At 37.9% G+C, this 23,866-nt stretch overlaps 1 protein-coding gene across 1 annotated transcript; it reads left to right on the top strand.

The window, feature by feature from the left end:
* The first annotated feature begins 9,064 nt into the window (after window positions 1–9,064).
* On the top strand, window positions 9,065–9,799 carry LOC116139668 (probable fatty acyl-CoA reductase 4). Its single transcript, XM_031425331.1, has 3 exons — window positions 9,065–9,143; window positions 9,238–9,341; window positions 9,653–9,799. Exons 1-3 carry the CDS (start codon window positions 9,065–9,067, stop codon window positions 9,797–9,799), a joined length of 330 nt encoding a protein of 109 aa, XP_031281191.1.
* Window positions 9,800–23,866: the final 14,067 nt, after the last annotated feature.

Here is a 23,866-nt window from a genome sequence, read left to right as displayed (position 1 = left end):
TCTTTATTTGATATAATCCTTATAATTTATAGCTAATACACACATACTGGCTATATATTTAAACTAGTAGCTAATAATGATATTAAAATATTGTTACTACCATGAAAATAAAATTTGTATAGCTAGATACCTTAATTAGCTACAAATTTCAATAATTTATAGCTAATGCACAAATAATAGCTATATAGTTAAACTCATGGCTAATAATAATACTATATGTCATGTAAATAAAATGTTTATAGTTAAATACATTAATTAGCTATAATGTTTTACCATAGCTAATAATTGTAGCTAAATGACTAGTTATTGCTATGATTTTAATAAGTTAAAGTAAGAATTGAATATTAGCTTTAAGGAGGAAATATTATCACTAAAATTATTTCAATTAGCTATAAATATTGACTTTTGTAATTGTAAATATGTATTTGTTACAGTTTTCTTTTTTGTAGCTAATTTTCGTAGCTATATATAGCTACAAAAAAAAAATATTATCACTAAAATTATTTCAATTAGCTATAAATATTGACTTTTGTAATTGTAAATATGTATTTGTTACAGTTTTCTTTTCTGTGGCTAATTTTCGTAGCTATATATATATATATATATATATATATATTGTTGTAGCGGGTTCATTGGAGCTTATAGTTCATTGTGGTTTAGGGGTTATGGAACATTGCTAGATGTCTACCATAATCAGTGGGAGTTTCGATTATAAAGAGTTATAACGAAACATATATTAGGCCCATGGCTAGATCACAGTAAACCAAAATGGTCACACTTAAAAATGCANAAAAAAAACCAAACAATAAAAAAAATTCTCTCTCTCTCATCATGAAGAAATTGAATTCCATAAGATTATGTTATTTGTGTGAGCTTATTGCGATTAAATCTTACCTTATAATTAAACCTTATTCTATTATAATCACCAAAATAGATCTTACGATATCATCTATATGAAAATGATTAGAATTTATACATTTACCCAACCATCTAACTTTCACTGAAAAAAAATGTATATTATGAATCTATGTCTATAGGAGGCAGTCAAAGTATTGGTTTTTTGCAACTTGGATAGCATGATTTATACCAAATTGGTTAGAACATCAATTTTGTAAGATTATTTTATCAAATGATTAATGGTTTTAAATACAGGTTCGCGTATGATTGATGTACCTCAAACCACCTTGTACCGGTGTACCCATTGCAAACCCAACAGGTTATCCAAACTTAATCCAACTCTTATTGGGATGGGTTGAGCCCAACTTAAATCAATTGGGGCGGGGGAAACCCGGCCCGATGGGTTGTGTTGCCATGACATTTTTACTCCAATTCCCAATTCCCGTACAGTCTGACTTTGTGTTACTTAAAAGCGCTAGAGCATCCCATCCTACTGGGAGCACCGTTCCTCTCCACAATTAGCCCAATGACTGTAGACAAGGACGGCATCATCGGAACTATTAAAGGTAAAGGCAGGCAGGTCTTCTTTAAGTTCTGTATGCCTAGCCTGAGTTCTCAGATTCTTCATAAGGACTTATCCATCTTCATTTCAAAGGCGAACATTTCCATTGAGTGACTTTAACTGCTATGGTTTTCAGTCAATAGTTCTTAACCAATCCTTTCTCTTAGAGCTTTAAGAGAGAATAGGGAGTAAGGGGGACCTTCGCTTCATTAGAAATTGGACCCGGACTTTCTTCTTTTGCGGAGCCCTGAGAAAGTCACCGGTGGCGGGTTAGTACAGTTTTCCTGCTGCTGATTTGGCCCTGTGCTGCTATGGAAATACATGTATTCAAGTACAGATACTTAGAAAGTCCGACTATTTTGAGCTTCACTCAGAGCTGTGAAAGTGATACACCTGAAAAAAAAATCCTTCCTCACTTCCACGAAGCTGCATTAATTGCAACAGAAATGAACTCAATTTCATACGATTACAAAATGCTTCCTCTTTTCCTCATCTCGGAGTCTCGAAACAGAAACCAAATTCTTAAAATTTTCATGGCCCGTTTGTGTACCGGTACGATCACGGGTCGCAGAATTGCTCCAAACCAAACAAAAATCGGTTCAATCTGGTCCGAGGAGCCACAGTACGGGTCATCTCTTACACTGTCTATCCCATAAAAACCTAGATTATCGAGATAGGTACGCATTCGAAGATCTCGAATCGTGCCGCCTATGGAAGCAAGGTCGATTTATATATATTTTTTTTAATGAAAATCTATTACAAGTTTTGTTAGCTACACTGTGTGTGTGTGTGTGTTTTTTTTTTTTTTAATTTTAATTTTTATGAAGCCAAAATCTTTACTCTTATGGATAGTGAAGAGCTATCTGTTTTTAAAGAGAGATGCTATTAAGGAAAAGATATGTGTATTGGGTTTGTAATGAGTCTAATGCATGCTACTTCTACTGAGTCTGAGTCCGAGTTTGGTTGTCGAGTCTATAATTTATTTTCTAAAGCCAAATTTGCTGAACTTATAAGTATGTTAGATGCACTGATGGGATGATTCCTGTAAAATATCAAGCAATTTCTTTTATATGTAAAAGTATATGTTTTATTTAAACTTGGAGTTAGTTAGCTTATGAAATCATCGTATCAATGATTAACTTAAAGTTTTATTAACTAGCTTATTATGGTTTGTCCTGTTAATTAACAAGATTGCTGCTTATCAAAGTATCTTTAATTATAATATGATGCAAATGCAAATGCAAATGCAAGTTTTCTGAAATTAGTGTCTCTGTTTTGTTCTTAAAAAGATCGTTTAAGTTTTGAATCTCTGGTAACTTTTCTTTGTAGGTGATCCTTTGACTTGAGAGAAACAAATGTTGTTTCTAAAGAAGCCAAGAAATGGTTTTCGCCATGCAACCTCAAAGAAGTTTCAATCACCGAGGATGCCAATAATTGAATTAGCCAGCTATGACTGCAGCCCGCATTTCATCAGAGAGACTAATATATAAATATCAGAATTGTTGGATATTGAAGAAGATGAAGTTGGTACACTTCTCTCTAGAATTTGTGGATCAAATCAGATATTGTGCATGCATTGTTGTGTTCTGGATTGCCACATTGGATTATTTTTGGGAGTTGAGTTTTATAAAGAGGAGTGGTCGCTCCTCCTAAAAGGTTATGTTTTTGGATTATATATCAATAGTCTCCTGCAAATGGTCGCAAAATCAAACCCTTAGTCACTCTTGTAAAACATGGTCGGTGCCACCAATCTAGTGATGATCTCATTAGATTGGGGGATTACTTTAATATTCACTCTACTTCATATTGCAAAAACACTTTTAAGTTGGCTTAATTTTAACGTGAAGCATATACAATATGGCATAGTGTTGCATTCCCTCAAACTATATACATAAAAATTAGATCGCATGTGTATGCTTTTAATTCTGACATTAGTTTTACCAAGATAACTATTTGATTTATATGGTGTGTCTTAAGACTTAGTTAATTTGTTTGGTGGGTTTTGCTGGATTAATTCTGATTGCACAAGCCTGAGCTTGCACCAACATTTTGTTTTGTTTATGTATTTCAGGATAATTTTGAAGTTAATGCTTCATCCCCCTTTCCTGAGACTAAAAGCTCTACACCCCTTTTGCCTGAGACCGAAAACAATCATGAAGCACGTCACATGAGAAATGACTCAAGTCGAGAGCTAAACAATATGTAGATGAATCTCAATTTTCTGTTATATTTATATATGGTAAAATTATTGGAGAGCTCAACTTAACTAAGAATATGATTCCCTTTTATGTTATTCTTCTAATGATTGTTTTTAGTTAAGCAAGTTTTTATATCTAATTAATGGGTTTCAAGATGTTATAAACTGTAGCACATACTCTACCCTTGGTTCGCCCACTGTGACTGAGTACTATAGCTGCATGGATGTTGATCAAAGAACAAATGATAGGAGAAAAGTGAACGGTCTAACCAAGTTAGGAATTTTGAACTCATCACGAAACTAAATATTTTCCTAAAAAAATATTCATTTTCAAGTTCTAAGTACATTCTCTCTTGCAGGTGATTCTGAAATGGTTCCTGGTTATTGGCAATGTCATTTTTGAGGTTTTAACAGCCCTTTTTTATCAGCTTTCGTCTCCACACAAGTCCCTTTTTGCTCTAATTGCTGTGTTGACATCTTTCATTACCCTAAGATTTTGCATTATTTAGATTCTTTGCAAGTGTGGTCAGGGAAAGTATGCTTAGAAAATGAAGGGCAAATTATTTTGGTTTTATAATGCTAGAGTGCCACCCTTCAGTTTATTTTAACAGCAGTTGCTGATGGGATTTATTGTTGTGATATGTTAATAGTCCTATTAAACTCTCCCTTTGCTCCGGGGTCTTTGCTGTTGGTCTGCTATGCTCTAAATTTTTTTGATGAGCAGCAAAAGAGATGGTAGTTATTTTGAGAGCTCTCAAAGTTCGTATATAGATTAGAATTTTTGGAAGTTGGACAATTTGATGGAATTCATTTCTCTTCTATTGGAAGAGAAAGGTTTATATTATGTAAGATTGAGTTATAGACTTAACATTACTTAAATATATCAGTGTTTACCATTTAGGCAACCAAGTACCTGATGCCTGCAGGAGCATTTTTGTGATGCGTCGGTTGCACATGTATTAATCCAACAACATATATGGGCCGCGGTTACAGCTCTCAGTGAGGCTCAAAATAGTCGGACTGTCTAAGCATAATATCTTCCAAAGTATCAACATTTATGGGCCTGATGGCAACACAACCCATCGGGCTGGGTTTGCCCCGCCCCAGTTGATTGAAGTTGGGTTCAACCCATGCCAATCAGAGTTGGATTAAGTTTGATATCCTGCTGGGTTTGCAATGGGTATAGGGTGGTTTGAGGTACATCAATTACACACAAACTTGTATTTTAAAACAATTAATAATTTGATAAAATAATCTTACAAAATTGATAAACAAACATAGTGTAGAGTTGAGGCTTTGTGCTTTGGGCAAGAATCTGTAATATAAGAATCTATATTATTGGAATGTTTAATTTTGTTGGAAAATGATAGCATAATTTTTTTGTGTGGCTAGTAATATAAAATTCGAAATGTTAGAGGTCTGGAAAAGGGAAGAAAAATGAACAAGATAAAAATGGAAATGTCAAGTGTGAGGAGAGGGGCTGTGTTGGCAAAGCAAAGTTTCCCTTTTGAAGAAGAAGATGGAGAAGAAAATGGCTTTTTATGAAGAGGGTGAGAAGAAGTGATTCAACATAAATAAGAGAAATGAAGTTTTTGTAACCGTACACATTAATAATAATTCAATATGACTGATTGCCAGTTTGAGTACAGATGCTCTACTCAACCTATCACAGTCCTTGAGCACTCATATTTTTGTTCCTTAATCCTTCTACTAGAATATTCAATAATATTTGTGTTCCCATTTCCAAGCCCATACTTAAGCTTTGGGTTAAGTACCATCCGGTCTTATGGGGGAGTTTATTAAAAAGACATTTGAAGTTTACATTTAATTAAAAGGCTATCAGTTTTAAANTCTTTTATAGACAATGCCAAAAGTGTAATGCCCGCTTGAGGTACGTAACTCATATTTGCTCATTTTGCCCTTAATGTTGTTTTTATGCCCTTAGTTAAGTGTGTATGTGTTGAAATTGCTTGAATGCCCTGAAATTGGTGAAATCTTTTTGAAATTTGTGAAAGGTAGACTTCGCCGCGGCGACCTAGGCCCTGGAATATTTTGCCAAGGCAAAGAATTCATCTTCGTTGCGGCGAAGACTCGGCCAAAAATTCTTATGAGTTTCTAGAGAATTCTTCCTTAAGGGCATAATGACCATTCCACCCCTAAATAGCAGGAAAAGTGGGGAGTGAATTGCAAGGAAATTGCATGGAGAATAGTTTACATGGGGGTGCATTTGCAAAGAATTAAAGGGCAAAGTTGGAACTCCTAAGAAAGAGTAAGGGCAAAATGGGAAAGAGTGGATAAAATATTAGATATTAAGGGTTTAGCTTTAGAAACCCTTTCATTCTTTCTTCTCCACCGCCTCTTCCATCCTTCAATCCTTTCAAGCTTTCTTTAAATTTTCCAAGGATTTTTGGAGGGCTTTTGACTGGAAGTTGATACAAGTTGATCCTAAGCTCGTTTCTCTGCGATTTTTGGCAATGACAGTGCCCTAATTCTGACAAATATTCGATCCTAAAGCTTCCTTAAACAAAACCATGGATAATATTCCTAAAGAAGGGGAAAACCTAACCCCACTCCGAATCCTAGACTCTGGTAGTGCCAACAATTCAAAGGTTGTCGAAGAAGACGCTCTGGTGGATCATCAAAGAATTCCCTATGCAAGTAATGTTAATTGGGCAATAACATTGCATAGTAGGCATGCTGAATGTCTCCATTGAATATCATGTGATGGTATTTGTGTGGGTGATTATAAGAGGTGTGTCACTAAGACATTAGCATGGATAAATGGTTAGTGAACTATTTATCAAAAATGACAAATTATGATGAATCACATGGATGTGGTCAATGATGCATCGTAGGATCGTGCTACTGTACCACTGATCCTAGACCTGAGACATCACGGTTGAATTCAACATAGGATACATATGGTTCATATGGAGTATAAGCACGAGACTAGTCACGTCTTGTGTAATAAGCCTGTTCGTACATATGTTATTCATGTGTGAGGACAAGTGATGGTCAAGATGGGATCCGTTAACTCAAAATAGTCCAATCTCGAGTTCCCAGACGAATGTCAATAAACATTGGAAAAGGGAAATCTCTAGCCAGAGTATAATGAATGCCAGATGAAAGGTAGTTTCATGTTGACGAGTTCCACTGTATTGATCGACTATTCGATTAAAGATTAAGTTAAAGGTTTTGACATACCATGAACCATTCTTAATTGGGATTAGATGACAAAGGGATTTTACTACACAATACGTATGATAAAAAATGGTTCATTGGAGTTTACACTTCATTGTTGTTTAGGGGTTATGGAACATTGATAGACGTCTACCATAATCAATGGGAGTTTCGATTATAAAGATTTATAATGAAACATATATTAGGCCCATGGCTAGATCACTGTAATGACTCTCTTTCTAGCTAGTATACTACTAAAATAATAGAAAAAACTCATTAAATATATATAAGGAAATATATAAACGAGTATCAAAGTATGGGCTCATATTTAATTTTCTTTATAAACAAAACTTTACATAATGCAAATAAGTCTCAAAATATTAACTTGACAATTTTGCCCAACCCTTTCCGCTGCGTGATGATCCAAGTGACCGTATTTCACCTGTTACCTGCAAAAACATTGAAAACAACGGGGTNAAAAAAAAAAAAAAAAAAAAAAAAAAAAATTGGGGGGAGGTACTTTTTTTTTTTTTTATTTCCTTATAAGCTAGTTTGACCAAGTATATTACCATATTATCCTTGTTTAATTTTAAAATTTCATAGTATACCCTTGTTTAATGTAGTACCATTTTTAGTCATTTTATAATAAAATGTACTTATAAGTCACATTTTATCAAACACCTCAACTACTTATCAGTCACTCATAAGTACTTTAACCAAACACGTAATTGTTTAAAATTTCAAATGCTTATAAGCTAAAATTAGCTTATAGGCACTTGTTGCTTATAAGTTAATTTTCATAAGCTCGGACAAACACCTCCCTAGTTAATTCTTAGAAAATTGTAATAGCCAAGAAACCAATAGTAATAATAATAATAATATGAGAAAGAAAATCCAAGTATTAATCTCCAAAAATCTTTCTACATACCAACCTAAAAAAAATCCTAATTGTTTGTGTCAGCATTACCTCGATTACAAGAAAATAATACAATTATTCCATCGTCCTATAGATACAAAGTGTTACTGAAACATATATTAACAGGATAAAACATGTTAATTTTCACATGCAAGAGAAGGTGAACAATTGGCGATTGTCGGTAGCCATTGTCAGCCTCATTGGATAAATGGCAACAAGTAGATCATAGATGGTGATTTATGAGGCAACAAAATCTAAATAGTATGTATCATTGGATAAATAGCCATCCAGATCATTGGTCGTAGCTTTGGTTAGAAAATGATAGATCGGCACACTACTGGCCAGATCCAGCCGGTAGTATGCCATTATACCAGATTCTGGCCACCTTCTAGTGGTGGTGGTGGTCGGAATTTGATAAATGTGGGTGGGTGGGGGTGTTTTTGTTAATTTTTAAACTTTTTTCTGAGGGTGTTTAGTTAAATTAATAAACTTAAGGGATTTAAAATATAGTCAGAAAAAAGTTTAAAAATTAACAAAAACACCCCCACCCATCCACATTGGTCAGATTCTGGCCACCACCACTAGAAGGTGGCTAGAATCTGGTATAATGACACACTACTGGCTGGATCTGACCGGTAGTGTGCCAATCTATTATTTTCTGGCTAGATCCACGGCCAAAGATTCGGTTGTCAACGATGGCCAGATGTGGCCGTCGACGGCCAAAAATGGTAGTAGATCGGGCCTTTCTGGCCAGATCCGTGGTGGATCTGGTTGAAAAAGGCCATATCAGCACACGAACGGTCAAATCCGGCTGGTTGTGTGCCATAACGCCAGATTCCGACGGTGGTGGTTGGAATTTGGCAATTGTGGTGGGGGTGTTTTTGTCATTTTATAAAATTTTTATATATTAGGGTGTTTAGTAAATTAGCAAACCTAGAGGGGTGTTTTTGTTAATTCTTAAATCCTATCCTGTTACTGACCCAACTCTAAAAATATCAAAAATCCTATCCAAAATAATAAAACAAACCGACCCAAGTAAAAAAAATATATATTAATTTTCACGGAGGAAGGCTAGATGGTCTATTTTCTTGGATAGTAATCATGAATAGATGAAGGACAAGAGGTAGATGGCGATTAGTTAGGCATTAAATAAAATTTGGACAACCAAGTAGAGGATAAGTACATGATTATAATAATCTATGCACCAACTTTCTTAAAGTGGCTGATTCAATAATCTTTTAGATTCTTTTTCTTATAAATAGCCCTTATTTTCATTCCACAGCACACCAATCATCCTTCAACTCTCAAATCAATGGAATTCGTTAATCCTCTCCAGTTTTTTAAAGATAAGACTATTTTAGTCATTGGTGCTACTGGCTTTCTAGGAAAAGGTATTAATATTTTTCAATCACACTCTCTCATTCAGTCATTCTCCCATCAATTTGATGTTTTGTTATGTTCGTATTAATTTATATGTTATTGCAGTTTTTGTGGAGAAGATCCTGAAGATTCAACCAAATGTAAAAAAATTGTATCTTCTTGTGAGAGCAGCAGATGCAAAGTCTGCAATGAATCGAATTCTTGATGAGGTTTATGTTTCCCTCCATAGTGTTTAATAGTCTGTTTCTCTACAAATATTCATGCAACATTTTTAGTGCCCATATACATACGCACACACGAACATATTGTTATTGAACTCAACTTTGAATTGAACTAATGCATTCATTCACACCATACAGTTAGATATAAGTATAAATGAGAGAGACAATGATCATATATGTCATAAATATATTGTATTGTGATATGAACGACGGGATACTCTGTAATTTTAGATTTTTTTTTTTCAATAATATGATACATATAATCAACACACTTAATTAAAACTTTGAAAATTATATAGGTTGAGAAGGACTTGTTTAATGTGCTGAGGGATAAACTTAGTGCCAATTTCAAGTCCTTTATATTGGAAAAGGTGGTAGCAGTAGTTGGAGACGTTTCTGAAGTGAACTTGGGAGTAAAAAATGTTAAAGGATCAGTGGTACACTAGCACGATCCTACGATACATCATTGACCACGTCGATGTGATTTATCGTAATATGTCATTTTCGATAAATAGCTCACTAACCATTTATCCATGCTAATGTCTTAGTGACACATCTCTTATATTCACCTACACTAATACCATCACATGATGTTCAATGGAGACATTCAACATGCCTACTATGTAGTGTTATTGCTCAATTAACATTACCTACGTAGGGAATTCTTCGATGATCTGATCTTCTCATTGGGTGATCCACCAGAGCGTCTTCTTCGACAACTTTTGAATTGCTGGCGCNATGATGCTCTTTGTGTATAAAAGACGTATTACTTTTAATAAAAAGAAAAGTTTTGGGCCCATTTTCTATTGTTATTGTGCATGCATTGTACTAGATTTCAGCAGTTGTTACAGTTCCCCACCCTAACAGGGATAGGGGAAGTAAGTGGATCTCAACGCGTATCTCGCAACTGTTATATAAGACCAGTGCAGATGGCGTGCAATGGAAAGGGAATACCAGTTGGCATCCCCGAATAGGCAATGTCGATCAGTAGGATCGAGCCTCAACCTGGCTTGGTTGAGGATAACATGGATCCTTGCATCTAGGAATGCCCTCGTAATGGGCCGGTCGAGGACCTATCCGAGGCATAAGTTGACCAAAGCGAGCCAACCCGAGTGTTGAGAATCGAGAGTAATCTCAACCCATAGCTCGCCAATGACCTGACAAGCTCCCTCAGAGAAAATATCGATGTGTTCGCATGGACTCACATTGACATGATCGAGATCAGCCCAAATGTTATATGCCACACACTGAATATTGAAATGCGGTCAAGTTGAAATGCGGTCAAGCTGGTTCGCCAAAAAAGAAGGGCAATGGACCTCGAACGATATGCTACCTTGAAAATTGAGGTAGATAATCTCCTCCTGAACGGGTCCAAGCGAGAGGCGCTTTACCCGATCTAGGTTGCCAATCTGGTCTTGGTAAAGAAGCCTAACGACAAATGGTGAACCTATGTTGACTTCACCGACCTTAACAAAGCCTATCCAAAGGACAACTTTCCCTTGCCGAGAATCAACCAGCTAGTCGATTTCACCTCCGAGCATGAGCTACTAAGTTTTATGGATGGCTACTTGGGATATAATCAGATTCTGATGTATGCGTCAGACAAAGAGCATACGTCCTTTGTTACAGATTAGGAGCTGTATTGTTATAAGGTTATGCCCTTCGGCCTAAAAACTGTTGGGACGACTTACCAGCGGCTAGTTAACTGAATGTTTTTTGAGCAGATCAAAAAATTGATGGAAATCTATGTTGATGGCATGCTGGTCAAATCGCATGTCACTTCATATCACATAACGCATCTCGTTGAGATGTTCAGTATACTCCGAAGGTATAGAATGAAGCTCAATCCTCTTAATTGTTCATTCGGAGTATCCTTGGGAAAGTTCCTGAGGTATATGGTTAACCAGAGGGGAATATAAATCAACCTCGAGAAGATCCAAGCTCTCATTGATATGAAAAGCCCGACAAACCGAAAATAGATTCAAAGTCCCAATAGGAGAATAACGGCTCTCAGTCGCTTCATATCAAGGGCAATAGATTGCTGCTTGCCATTTTTCAATATACTTAGGGCCAATAAAAACTTCGAATGGACTCTGGACTACGAGCAGGCTTTTTAGAGCATAAAAGAACACCTTAGAAAGCCACCTCTCCTGTCCAAGCCTCTCCCCTAGGAAGTTCTTCTCCTGTATCTATCTGTCTCTCGGCATGCGGTCAGTGCAACTCTCATTCAGGAAGAAGGAAGAGTCCAATGGCTAGTATATTACGCAAGTAGGTGACTGCTGGATGTTGAAATGCGGTATCCAGAAATGGAGTAATTAGCTTATGCCTTGTTTATCGCCTCCAGAAAGTTGCGACCTTATTTTCATGCCCACACAATCCATGTCTTGACCAACTATCTACTCAGGCAAGTCCTTTAGAAGCCAAAGGCTTCAGGTAAGTTACTCAAATGGGCAATGGAACTAAGTCAGTTTGATCTGCAGTACAGACCGAAGGCAACCATTAAAGGGCCGGCTGTTGCTGATTTCATTTCGAAGTTCTCACAACAACCGAATCAGGAATCTGAGTAGCAAGCCAGTGAAGTCACCTAGGAAACTGTTCAAAACTTATCGACCTAGAGCCTCTATGTCGATGGTTCCTCAAACAGAAAAAGAGCCAGGGTAGGCCTTCTACTCCTCAATCCCGAAGGGACTCGCATCCATGGTATTCTTCAGTTTGGATTCAAATCTATGAACAACAAGGCCGAATACAAAGCATTGCTCACTGGCCTGCGATTGGCAAAAGAGATGGGGTCAATCGTAATCAGTATTCATAGCGACTCCATGCTGGTTGTCAATTAGATTTTGGGAGAATATCAAGCCAAGGAAGAAAACATGATCAATTGTCTGAAGAAGGCTAAGGCCGCACTCGAGTCTTTCAAGCACTTCACGATGACATAGATTCCTAGAGATAGCAATTCTATTGTAGATGCCTTGGCAAGAATAACCTCGTTGCTAGACTCAGATGCGTCGAAAAGTATTCCTGTTCGGTATATAGAGATCCTTAGTATCAGCTCGCCTGAATAGGATGTGGCTGTTAATAGAGTCAGTTTCCTGGATAACCCCAGTTATTTAGTATCTCCGAGATGGGACCTTGTCTAATGACAAGACTGAGGCAAGAACCTTGCGTACCAGAGCTGCTCGTTACACACTCATAGGAGACCAGTTGTACAAACGAGGGTTTAGCGCCCCTCTCCTCCGATGTGTAACCGATGAGGAAGTAGACTATATCATGAGGGAGATACATGAAGGGATCTGCAGTAATCACACTACCGCGCAATCCCTTGCCAACAAAATTGTTCGCCAAAGGTACTATTGGCCCCTGCTTTAGGAAGACACTTTCAACTTTGTAAAAAAATGTGACAAGTGCTAGCAGTTCATGAACATACCGCGATCTCCTTCTTACCAGTTGATAACAATGACCAACCCTTGGCTATTCTCCATGTGGGGAATTGAGGTCATTGGACCCATGCCATTCGGAAAGGGAAGGGTTAAGTATGTTGTGGTCGCAGTGGATTATTTCACCAAGTGGGCCGAGACTGAACCATTGGCCGTGATCACTACCAAGAAGCTCAAGGACTTCGTCTTAAAAAATATAGTATGTCGCTACGGAATTCCTCATACACTCATCCCTGATAATGGGAAGCAGTTCGACAACGAGGAATTCAATCAGTTTTGCGATGAGCTAGGGATCCATAAAAGTTCGCCTCAGTTGCAAGACTGCAAGCCAATAGTCAAGTTGAAGTTGTCAACAAGATCATCACGCATACTCTGGAGGCTAAGCTGCCAAGGGTAATTGGGTCGATGACCTCCCAAAAGTCCTATGGGCATATAGGACAACTCCGAGAACCTCTACTTTAGAAACACCCTTCTCACTAGCATAAGGCTGTGAGGCTATGATCTTAGTGGAAGTAGGGATTGGTTCACTTCGAAGAGACCTGCTCAATTAAACAGACAATAAAACACTTATGCGTGCAAGTTTGGACTTAGTTGAAGAACACCGTGGCAAAGCTCAGTTAAGGATAGCATCCTGCCAGCGGCACACGAAAAGATTCTTCGACTCTAAGGTCAGGTGTTAGAGTAGATGCCCTAGAGCCAATCAATTATTGTAGAATTGACTCTTTGTAATAATGTTCATTAATCAATAAAAGGCATTTTATTCTATATCGCGTAAATCATTATTATTGCAATATGTATTGATATATGTCCTTAGAATGGTAGAACCGTGACGAGGGTATCAAGTGTTTCAAATCTTGATAGTGAGAACCTTATGAGCACATATGGTGGCCATTCTAGAAACGTCCGTAGCCCCAGTATTATTCTGAAGTAAGGGCACAGATAATACGGTAAGGCTATCATAGTGTTGAACGACCCTGTCGAAAGGCAGTGACTGATCTCACTTGTCAAGGTTGTTTGGTGACAACCTGGTGCAACACATGGGTGTTTGCTATAGACGATTACACCGCAGCAAGTTCACTGGACTGACCCACCAGAGGATTCCATATGGATGGTAACCCCAGTGTCTATGGAACAAATCCTCTAATGAATGGTGGTGCATGTGATCCTTAGACTTGAGATCACCGGAGCGCCTTGTGCACCGATTGGTGTAGTTTGACACTAGCCTAACGCAGTTCTCTTCAAAGCTGTCAATACAGTGGTGATTGGCTGCATCAAGGAGTATATCAAGACTATGGTGGATTGATAGAGGATTCATCACTCCCGGGTACGGGAGAAGTTATCTTATGGCGCAATTCAGTATATAGCAATGACGTTAAAACTGTGGCTATAGTGGGATTGAGTTGTTGCTCTATCCAGTTTATAATACGGGTTATTGGTCCAGAAACTGAATACCTAATATCGAGAGTAACCGAAGGTTGACACTATTTCTATGCCTTTGTCTCGTCGAGATAACGAATGATGAAAGGATCGATTTGCACGGTAACCATATCGTTGACAGGTAGCTACTTTGCTGAATCCGAATCTATCGAGTGGCCATGATGCGTTGCTAGGGGCCAATCTTGGTCTGTGTATTAATGAGACGATTAATTGGTGTTAATCGCGATACTATACACTGCCGGTATGATGAGGAGCCTATGGGTCACACACATAGAAGATAATTTAAGATCCAAGAAGAAAGAAGGGCGTTTTCGTCTTTTAAGGCGAAAGGGTATTTTGGTAATTTCATAGTGCAATTAAATTTGCTGAGGTCGTAGCCTTTATTTAATTTGTTAGAAAAATTAAATAAGTGGAATTACGTTTAAATGTGTGTTCGCACATTTAAATATATATTATCATTATATATATATATATATATATTAATTGATTTTAATTGAGATAATGATGGAAAAATAAAATATTAAATTGGGAGTGTTTGGCAACATGGGGCATTTGGGTTAGAGCCCAAGCCTATTCCGTATGGGATTAGGGCAAATTGATTAATTATAAAAAGAAAAATGTTTTAATTAAATGATTAATTAATTTTTTTCTTTGAAATTAAAACATAGCAGCCCCTTTGAAAACACTCCCATGGCAGTAACACTTTTTGGCGTAAAATCAATTCAATTGATTTTGCTTTCTTCTTAATCTTGAAGCCAAAGAGGATCTAGCAAATCCCTCTTTGGTTCTTTTGAGATTGTCTTCGTGTGGACTACGTGGGTTCGATCCTACACTTGGATCGGTAGCAAAACATTCGTTGACAAATTTGGAGGAGCCTCCAACGTGCGTTTGTTTTTCTTTAAACTCAGATTTATTTTTCTGCAGATTTTATTTATGATAAAATTGTAAAATTATACCCTAGATCTTGGCTCATGTAAATGATCCAGTTATATTATTTTTTTGTTTCCGCTGCGTATACGGGACCGTTTACTGACATTAGGAGAAGAGACTTTCAGGTCAGCGACCTAGTTCTAAAAGAAGTCCTTCTCGGTACAAGGGAACCAAGTGCGAAGGTATTTTGACCAAACTGGGAAGGCCCATACCGCATCGCCAAGGTGATATGTCCAAGGACATATCACAGCGGTTCCGAAGTACCGCGAGCTTGGAATGCTAAGCATTTTCGCCCCTATTACCAATAACTCCAAACTCGCTCTTTAAATTTCCTTGTAAACTTTGTAAATAAGATCGCTCTTAAGCAAAATTTATCTTGTATGATCTTGTTCGTCACATTGGTTTTACAATCTTTCTGTTCGCATATGTAATATTTGTGAAGTACGAAAAATTATAAGTACTATAACAAATGGCTAGAAAATATCTTTCTATTCGCTTATGTAATGCTTGTGGAGTACGAAAAATTATAAGTGCTATCACAAATGGTTTGAAAATATTTCTTTCATTCATATAATAGTAAGTACAGAGACAGGAAATGCAAAGACAGTCAAAAGCAAGGTTGTGCAAAAGCAGAAGCGATCATTGGTGTCCACCTCTAGACCCTAAGGGTGCAACCTGCGTATCCCCAAGTTGGTCATTGACTACCTGGTCAACTGCTAGGTCCTCTGGAACATACTCCTTCGGTTGATCGCTATCAAGGTGAGGCCCTTGTCCTTCCTCCTCCTTATCATCAGCTTCCGCCATGGAAATGAGGATGTTCTGATAGTCGATCAGGAGGTCGGAAAGTTCCATTCCCGGGTTCTTTGGCCGCAAGGCAAAAATTGCCTGAATCGCCTAGTCAGCGGCCTTCCTCTCAATCTCCAGGTTTTGTCGCTTCATCTGATCAGTTAATGAAACCACCCACCATTGGGATAATTCGAGGTCTGCCTCCAGTGTCCTCTTCTACTTTTCGGTATTTTCCCACAACCAAGCTCTTTCTTCCTCTGCCCTCAAGGCCTGTTCGGAGTTTGCTTGTAGCTCCTGCTCTTTCTTGCCACTCTCTTTGGTGAGCTTGGTCACTATCCTCTAGAGCTCTTTAATCTCTTCTCCAACTCGGTGTTAGAGTCATGAAAGTGACTCTATTTTGGTGATAAAAATACCCCATGTGTGATTAAATTGAAGTATATTGAGACAATTAAAGAATTTATGAATTTATCACGAAAATCGCTTCCTAATATTTTTCTTATGAATTTAACGTGTTTGGAATGATTTTGGAAAATATATGAGTTGATATTGGGTTGTGGTTTATGGATTAAGGGTGATTTTGTCTCATTTATGCTGTTTAGGGGGTAAAATGTCATGTTTCAAGGGGTTGATTTTGTCATGCTTCAATCATGCAGGGACCAAATGTAAATTTGCCATATTTTGTATAAAACTACAGCTCAAAGACGTAGATTGGATGGCTGCCGCCCACCAAAACTCTTCACCTTCTCCGATCAAGCTCTGACGACCCTTCATCTCCTTTTCTGGCGACGTTTCGGCTTCCCCTTGCTCCGGTCACCATCATCCCGTCATCACCACCGTGAAACACGCCTTCCATCACGACGCTTCGCATTCTCGACCAGTTTTGGCCATTTTCTAGCGACGGTTAGACTCCCCAGGACTTGATCTCCCTTCCCCACGGCCGGATCTACACTTCCCAAGCTTCAGCCGCCGCGAAAACCGCTAGAATCCCTACTTTGCCGCCACGCCTCTTCATCTTCCAGCCTAGATCTTGCTCATTTTCGGCGACTTCTCACCTCCCCAGGACCTGATCTGAACTCCCCATCACCAGAGCTTTCCATTGGTACCTTCGGATCCCATTTTTGCCACCGTTTTCTGGAATACCCGTCGAAAAATTAACGTTTTCTGGTGAGTGCGGCTGTTCGTATTCCGGGCTGTCCGTTGGTCGTTTTCATCCCTTCTTTGCATCACATCGCTGTCAGTTACCTCCTCTCCGCCATGATCAGTCTGTTTCCACTGTTTCAGCCTCCGTCATCACTACCATGAGCGACTGAGTTCCCGGTTGTCTGTTACGGTGTAGGTGAGATCGAGATTGACTCCATTGATCTCCTCATCAGCTCTCGACTAGTTGGATGAGCCCGAATGTTGGATATTTGGTTAAGTTTCTTGTATTCAGATTATATTTGTTTTCGTTTCAGTTTGTTTGCGATGCTTTAATATTATTCTGATGCTCGACGTGTTGAATTGATAATGTCCATTGAGAACGTTTATTGATATATAACTTTTCGCATAATTGAATGTCGGTTTGAGATATGAATGTTGATTATGACTTTAAATTGGTTCGGTACTGATTGTATCAAGTTGTAGTAGCGTTTAATATCATTTCTACTAGGAATGCTTATTTTGGAATTAGTTGATTGGATGATACAGGTGATAGGTTGTACTTGTTAACGTTGTACCAACTAGTGGTGTTTAAGGGTTTAGCAATTTTCTTTAGTCAATGATAGTCTTTAACCAATCGATCTGTAACTAGACGACGGGGAGACAGGATAGATTTGCCTAGATTGCTGGAGATATTCTATTGATTTGCCTAGATTTTAGGATTAGGAAATTCAAGAGCGAGGAAAGGATTGTAAGTTGGTCTTGAGTCAAACCAAACCCGTAGCGACAACGCTTTTAATATTGTGTTTTAGTTAGCAATTTATTTACTGCTTTTAATTTCCTGCAAGTAATAGTTTCCTTAGTTTTAATCAATCATTTGCCAATTTCTCTTTCGTTAACTCAAATATGCTTAGGTCATTATTCTTGCTCTCTGTGGATTTGCCCCTGCTTACCACTAACTACAGTATTTAGTTTAATTTTGTGACCGTGACGACCGTCCAACACTCGGCCTTCTGAATCTACTATGCGAAGCTCAGCGTTCTCTCCGACATGTACTGGTTCACCTAAACTGTGTAGTCTTCGCCTCTTTATCTATACTGCAGTCTGTCTTTTCTCAGTTGTGCCTTTTATTCCTTCAGCTCGTAGAGCCCCCTGGTAGGGTCTAGGTGGATCTTCTGTTAGGCCAAGTGCAAAGTGACAGAGACTACATAGAAAAGGGAGCAAGGGTTAAACTCCATTCTTTGAAAATACAAAGGAAATGAAAACCAACCAATATGGAAAGTCCTCGACAAGGACGAACCGCCTTACCTAGCTTTACAGCTGAAGCGCACTAGTCATCAGGTCCGAAGGTCGAGGGCCACGAACTCTTCAAGAGCCTTGGCAAGTTGGCACTCCAAGAGGGTATACCTACCGGCTGCAATGTTCCAAAAGTTGTCCCATGAGTCCAACAGGTGTGCCAGCTCCTGAAGCAGATGGCACCATCGCTAGTCGGCTCTTTACCTACTTTCCTCCTCCAGGTTTGTGCTTCCCCTGTCCCCTATGTGGATGCTCAAGGACCAGTGTAACATCAGTTTTATGCCTCGAGGTCACTCCCGAGAAGGCCTAATAAGCTGCCGACTTCCCAGGTTGTACCCCCAAGCTCATCTGCTCGGATTCCAATTCCTCAAGCTGCACCTGCTTTCTCTTCTTAGAATTTTGGCCCATGGTTTCTGCTTAAGGCGAGAACGCAGGCCGAGCTTCCACAGTCATTCGATGGGTGTTTGCGCTCCCACCGCACTCCTTCGATGGTTTAGGGGTTGCCTTGGCTGGCTCGGTGGGGGCGACCTGGAAAAAAATGAACCTCCTGGCCCTTGACGATCGTGTGCTTTGTTGGCATGGTCGTTGCATAGAAGTACAGTTAAAAAAGAAAAAAAGTCATTGCATGCAAAGGAAAAATTTTCTAAGGTCCACGGACACTTACAAACTAAGGGCGCTTCAGAATTAAAGAAGTCGTACTTCTCAGGTTGGCAGTTGTCACAAGTAGTCTCGTGTTGCGACTCTGTTTGGGTAGATTCGAATAACTATTCGGTTGAAGTCAGTTAGAGCCGTCAACCTGGTCGTCTGTTTCCTGCAAAGAAACGGGAAAGCTCATCAGAAAGCAAAGACTAAAGGAAAAAAAATTCGCTAAGTAAAAGAAAGGAAGACCTACTCGACTCTCTAAATTAGTAGACGCCATCATATGGAAAAAGAAAAATTTGGTTTCATATGCCCTAACATTACTAGGGTAACCAAATATGCCTCCCTCGATCGTAGATCGTTTCAAGAGGTAGTAGGAGTCTTTGTCTTTGCTCTTCTTCAAATAAGGAGCAGGCGAGCTCCAGCAGTCAACTGCCGAGGCCGTTCCTGCCACACGTGATATAACATACAACGACTATCATACGTGTTGGGCATCAGTTACAAAGTGCGACCTCGAGTGATCGAGGATCACCTAATAAGGGTGTGGAAGGTATTCCACCCCGCATTTGAATATCGCCTCGGAGATCATACCATTCCTCTAAGGATTCTGAGCTGTATACGTCCTATGCTAGTAGACGTCCACGTTAAGTGCATATTGGTCCACTACCCTCTATATTTCATCTCGGATGGCCAATAACAAAATCTCTCGCAGGGACCCACTGAGGCATCTTGCGCTTGCAAGCTTGTCCCCTGGTTGTCCTAGTCGCTAAGGCAATCCATCTCTCATGCGGTCTGAAAAAAGACGACACGCAGTTTACTCAGTCTTCGTATAGTATTCCGTACGACGACGTGAAGAACAAAAACCCTAATGTGTCTTCCTTAAACCCTAGAAAAACCCTAAAAAATCCTTGGGGACCACCCCCAAAGATTCGTGCCCTAAACTACTCCTTATGAAAGAAAAGCCTTCTCTATTTGACTGCCCATAAACACGCACCACAAAGGTTTATTAAACAGTTCACACCCACCTTACGCCAAGTCAGTTATCTACAACGCAGAAAAACGAAAAATTAATGGAAAATCTTCCTTACCTCTTGGTTTGTAGGAATCGAACTTCCTTCTGTAAACGAAAAATGCACACCAACTTAAATGGGAGTCTAGTCTCGCGAGAGCTTTTTACTTCTCTGAAATAAGAGTGCTGTGACATTGCTTGAGGCGAGCATGGGTTTTTATAGGGAGGATGTGGCAATTGGTCTTCCCTAAGCCAAGCGACGCTTGGGTGGAATGCGTTTCTCACCATTGATTACGACCACGTGTCATCAATCGACGAGAAGGAGTAATTGCCACGCTTCGAGAAATTCAATCGGCGTTTCCTTCCATTGAAATAACCAAACTATGACTCGATTCTCTCCTCCACATAAATGCCCCTCATCCGCATTTAATGCCTTGAAAAAATGTCGTTTTAGCATGGCTTTCATTTAATGCGTATGACTGACATTTATTGCGTGCAAGCACGTTTGTCTGAATAAAGATTTATTTATTAACGATTACTGTCAAGCACAACAGATAACATCTGAAGTGGTCGTTGTGAGAAAACACTCTTCGCCGCGTATTAGTTACAAGACAATGTGATTCCTTGTCTTTGGTAAAAATATGCTAAGTATTATCAGTCGCGGACCTCGATTGGGATTTAAACACATCGTATGACACTAGGTAAGTCTAATCCAGGTCGTCGACTTTGCGGAAGAAGACCATCTCAGGTCGCTCGTAGAGATTGTGTTTGCAACCTTTTTGCAGCCCGATCAGCTCGACTAGGTGTCATTTGGACATGTCAAGTCGTGGCATAATTATGAATTCTCAAGGTTCAATCCTTAAACCTAAAAAACTGGGGCACTTCTATTATGCCTGAAAAGTTAGGGTGGACGTGGACCTCGTCAGCAAGGGTCAATCAGGGCTCAGGAAGGTTTTGTGCCGTCCAAGTGACCACGTCGTGCCTGACACATGGGGAATCGTTCCTATGTAGCACAATAAATGGTGTCAAGCTTGCGAGTGGTTAGAGATCGCCCACGTGTCCAAACCCTATGCAAGTTGAGGAAATCCCTTGGGCATGTAACCAATGGAACCCAAAGAAGATTTTCACGACACCTACCCACTTGTAGGATTTGTAATCATTACCTGAACTCTCCACTATAATAGAGGTATTCTCTCTCATTTGCGAGATTGACATTTTTACTCCCAAATAGCTTACCTTTCTCTCTCTCTATCTCTTTCTTTTTTGTATCTCTCTAGATTGCACTCAACTCGGTACACGCGGCGACCTGATTTTACCCTTTTATTAATACAATAGCAGTGGACGTATGATTCGCTTTCAAGCATCCGAACCACTTAAATATTGCTTCTCATCTGTTTTTCCATTCATATTCCCATATCAAGTGTGATTTCTAGTCCGCTAATGCTTTATACTTGTGAGTAGTTTTGTGTCAAAATCCACATCATAGTTATATACCACATATAATAGATTAATTCTATAATCAATAGTTGCATTTTGGGGGTTTTCGAGTGGTGTTATTGGTTTCCAAAATGTTGGGTGAGTATGGTTTTTTTTTTTTTTTTTGGTAACAGGTCGTCTGGACCAACTTGCATGTACCTCAACTACTCTTTGGAGCCCTGAAGTTAACGACCATAAACCTTCAGTGATCACCCTTATTAACAACTAAGATTGTGTATGTTCTTAACCCTTATTATATATCAAAATAAATAAACATGCATGACACAACTCATCTTCCTCCCTTAAAAGTATGTGAGTAAAAAAATTGGCAATTCTTTGAAATAATAAATATGGATTTCGTTCATCAACTTAAAAGATATGAATGAGATTCAAATAAAAAGTTGGATTATTAAGTAAATTGAACCAAAAATTTTGAATCACTATCACCCCAATTAATTATCCCTCCATATCCCTGATCTAGTCAACCTTAAAACAGAAAAATAATTACTACATAATTCGAAGAAAAGAAATTGAATCCCTAACCATCTCAACCACAACACCACTTAGTGCAAGTTTTCACATCAAATGGTGTGATTTTTGGTGTATTTCACTATTGCATCTCCAACTCATTACACAAAAAAGATATTCTTAAAATATTCTCTTTTCTTTCTTCTGTTAATAATCAACAATTAATCTATTTCACTAATTATTTTTTTTTATATAATTAAATATGGGGATGATATTTTTATAATAATAATTCTTTGAATTATACTAATTTAAAAAATTAAGCATTTATTAATCAAATAAATATTACATTTAATATAGAAACACATTACATCTAATATAAAATGCCACACACACACACAGCCCACCAAAAAAAAAAAAAAAAAAAAAAAAAAGACAACAACAACACAAAAGTAAAATTCCATATTGATAGTAATTTAATTTTCCGAATTAGTATATTTTTTTCACAAATGATCAATTAATGCATTTCAAAGAGCATGGTGAGCCTCTATATCCTTGATTTGTCTATGTCGAGCAAGAAAATTTTGAAATCATACATTTTCATCTACGACAATTTCAACTTCAGGAGTTGGCGCTTCCATCTGATTTTCAATCGATGCATCAATATTATGATCATTTTTTTTTTCATCATTTTTTTAATTATATAATTATTATGAATTTATTATTATAAATATTAATATAAATGATAATCAAATTAACATAAATACAAATAACAAAAATAAGAAAATAAAATATATTTTATATGAACAGTGCCACACCAAATTGGTGTAAGTGAACAGTGTCACGCCAAATTTAGCATGACACTGTTCACTTACACCAACTTGGTGTAGTGTTTGGCGTTGGATTGGATCACATTTTTCACATTATTTTGGTGTTTTAACCCAACGCTATTTTGGTGTAAAAACACCAAAATAGCGTGAAAGAGGCCTCCAACCCAACGCCAATTTTTGCACCAATTTGGTGCCTATGTATATTGCCACGCCAAATTTGTTGTAGCATTGTTCATACACACCAATTTGGCGTGACACTGTTCAAACAATATAAATTTTTTTTTTTTTTGTTATCTGTATTTAAGTTAATTTGATTTTTATTTTTATTAATATTTATAATAATAAATTCATAATAATTATATAATTCAAAAAATGATGAAAAATTAGAAACAAAACTTTATTCAATGCAAATATTAAACTACAATAACTCAAAATAAAAATTAACACTAATTTAAAAACACTAAATTTAAAAGAAAATATAACATAAACTAAAATAACAATTTAGTATTCTAGTAGATTAGTTCCGGATCCTCTAAGATCATCAAAATATTAGAAAGAACTAGAGTTATTTTGAGATCCTTGACCTTGTTGTTGAGCTCTTTTTTGCATAATTCTTGATTGCTTATTTTGAAAAAACTCACGTAGGCTTGGATCGGTTATGGAATTCAAATCCTTGAATAAAATTTTGTTATCTTCTCGATATTCTGCCAAAGCCAATTTTTTCATTTGGATTTCATAATTTTGTGCCCTAGCTAAGTTGCCCCGATTGAAAATAGCAGCGAGCTGTCGATTTTCTTCTTGAATAGTTTCAATACTGTTTGAAACTTCTTCATCATTTTTCCCTTTTAATTTTGCTTTCTTCACCCCAATGGGTTGTTCAACTGAACTACCCCCAATATCTTCATCATTTATGTTTAGAGAATATGACGACATATCACAAGACACCGATTGGGGAGACTTTGAATTGGGAGTCTCTAATTCTTGTGATACAAACCTACCAGTTTGCCTTTGAAATACTTTTACGGCGTTAACATTATCTGTAAATTTTTCAATATCCCTAAGTATAGGCCACAC

Source organism: Pistacia vera, unplaced genomic scaffold (genome assembly GCF_008641045.1).
Source record: "Pistacia vera cultivar Batoury unplaced genomic scaffold, PisVer_v2 Contig357, whole genome shotgun sequence".
In the NCBI taxonomy this organism is placed as follows: Eukaryota; Viridiplantae; Streptophyta; class Magnoliopsida; order Sapindales; family Anacardiaceae; genus Pistacia; species Pistacia vera.
The sequence above is the reverse complement of the archived record's forward strand: the minus strand, read 5'-3'. Positions and strand labels throughout refer to the sequence as shown.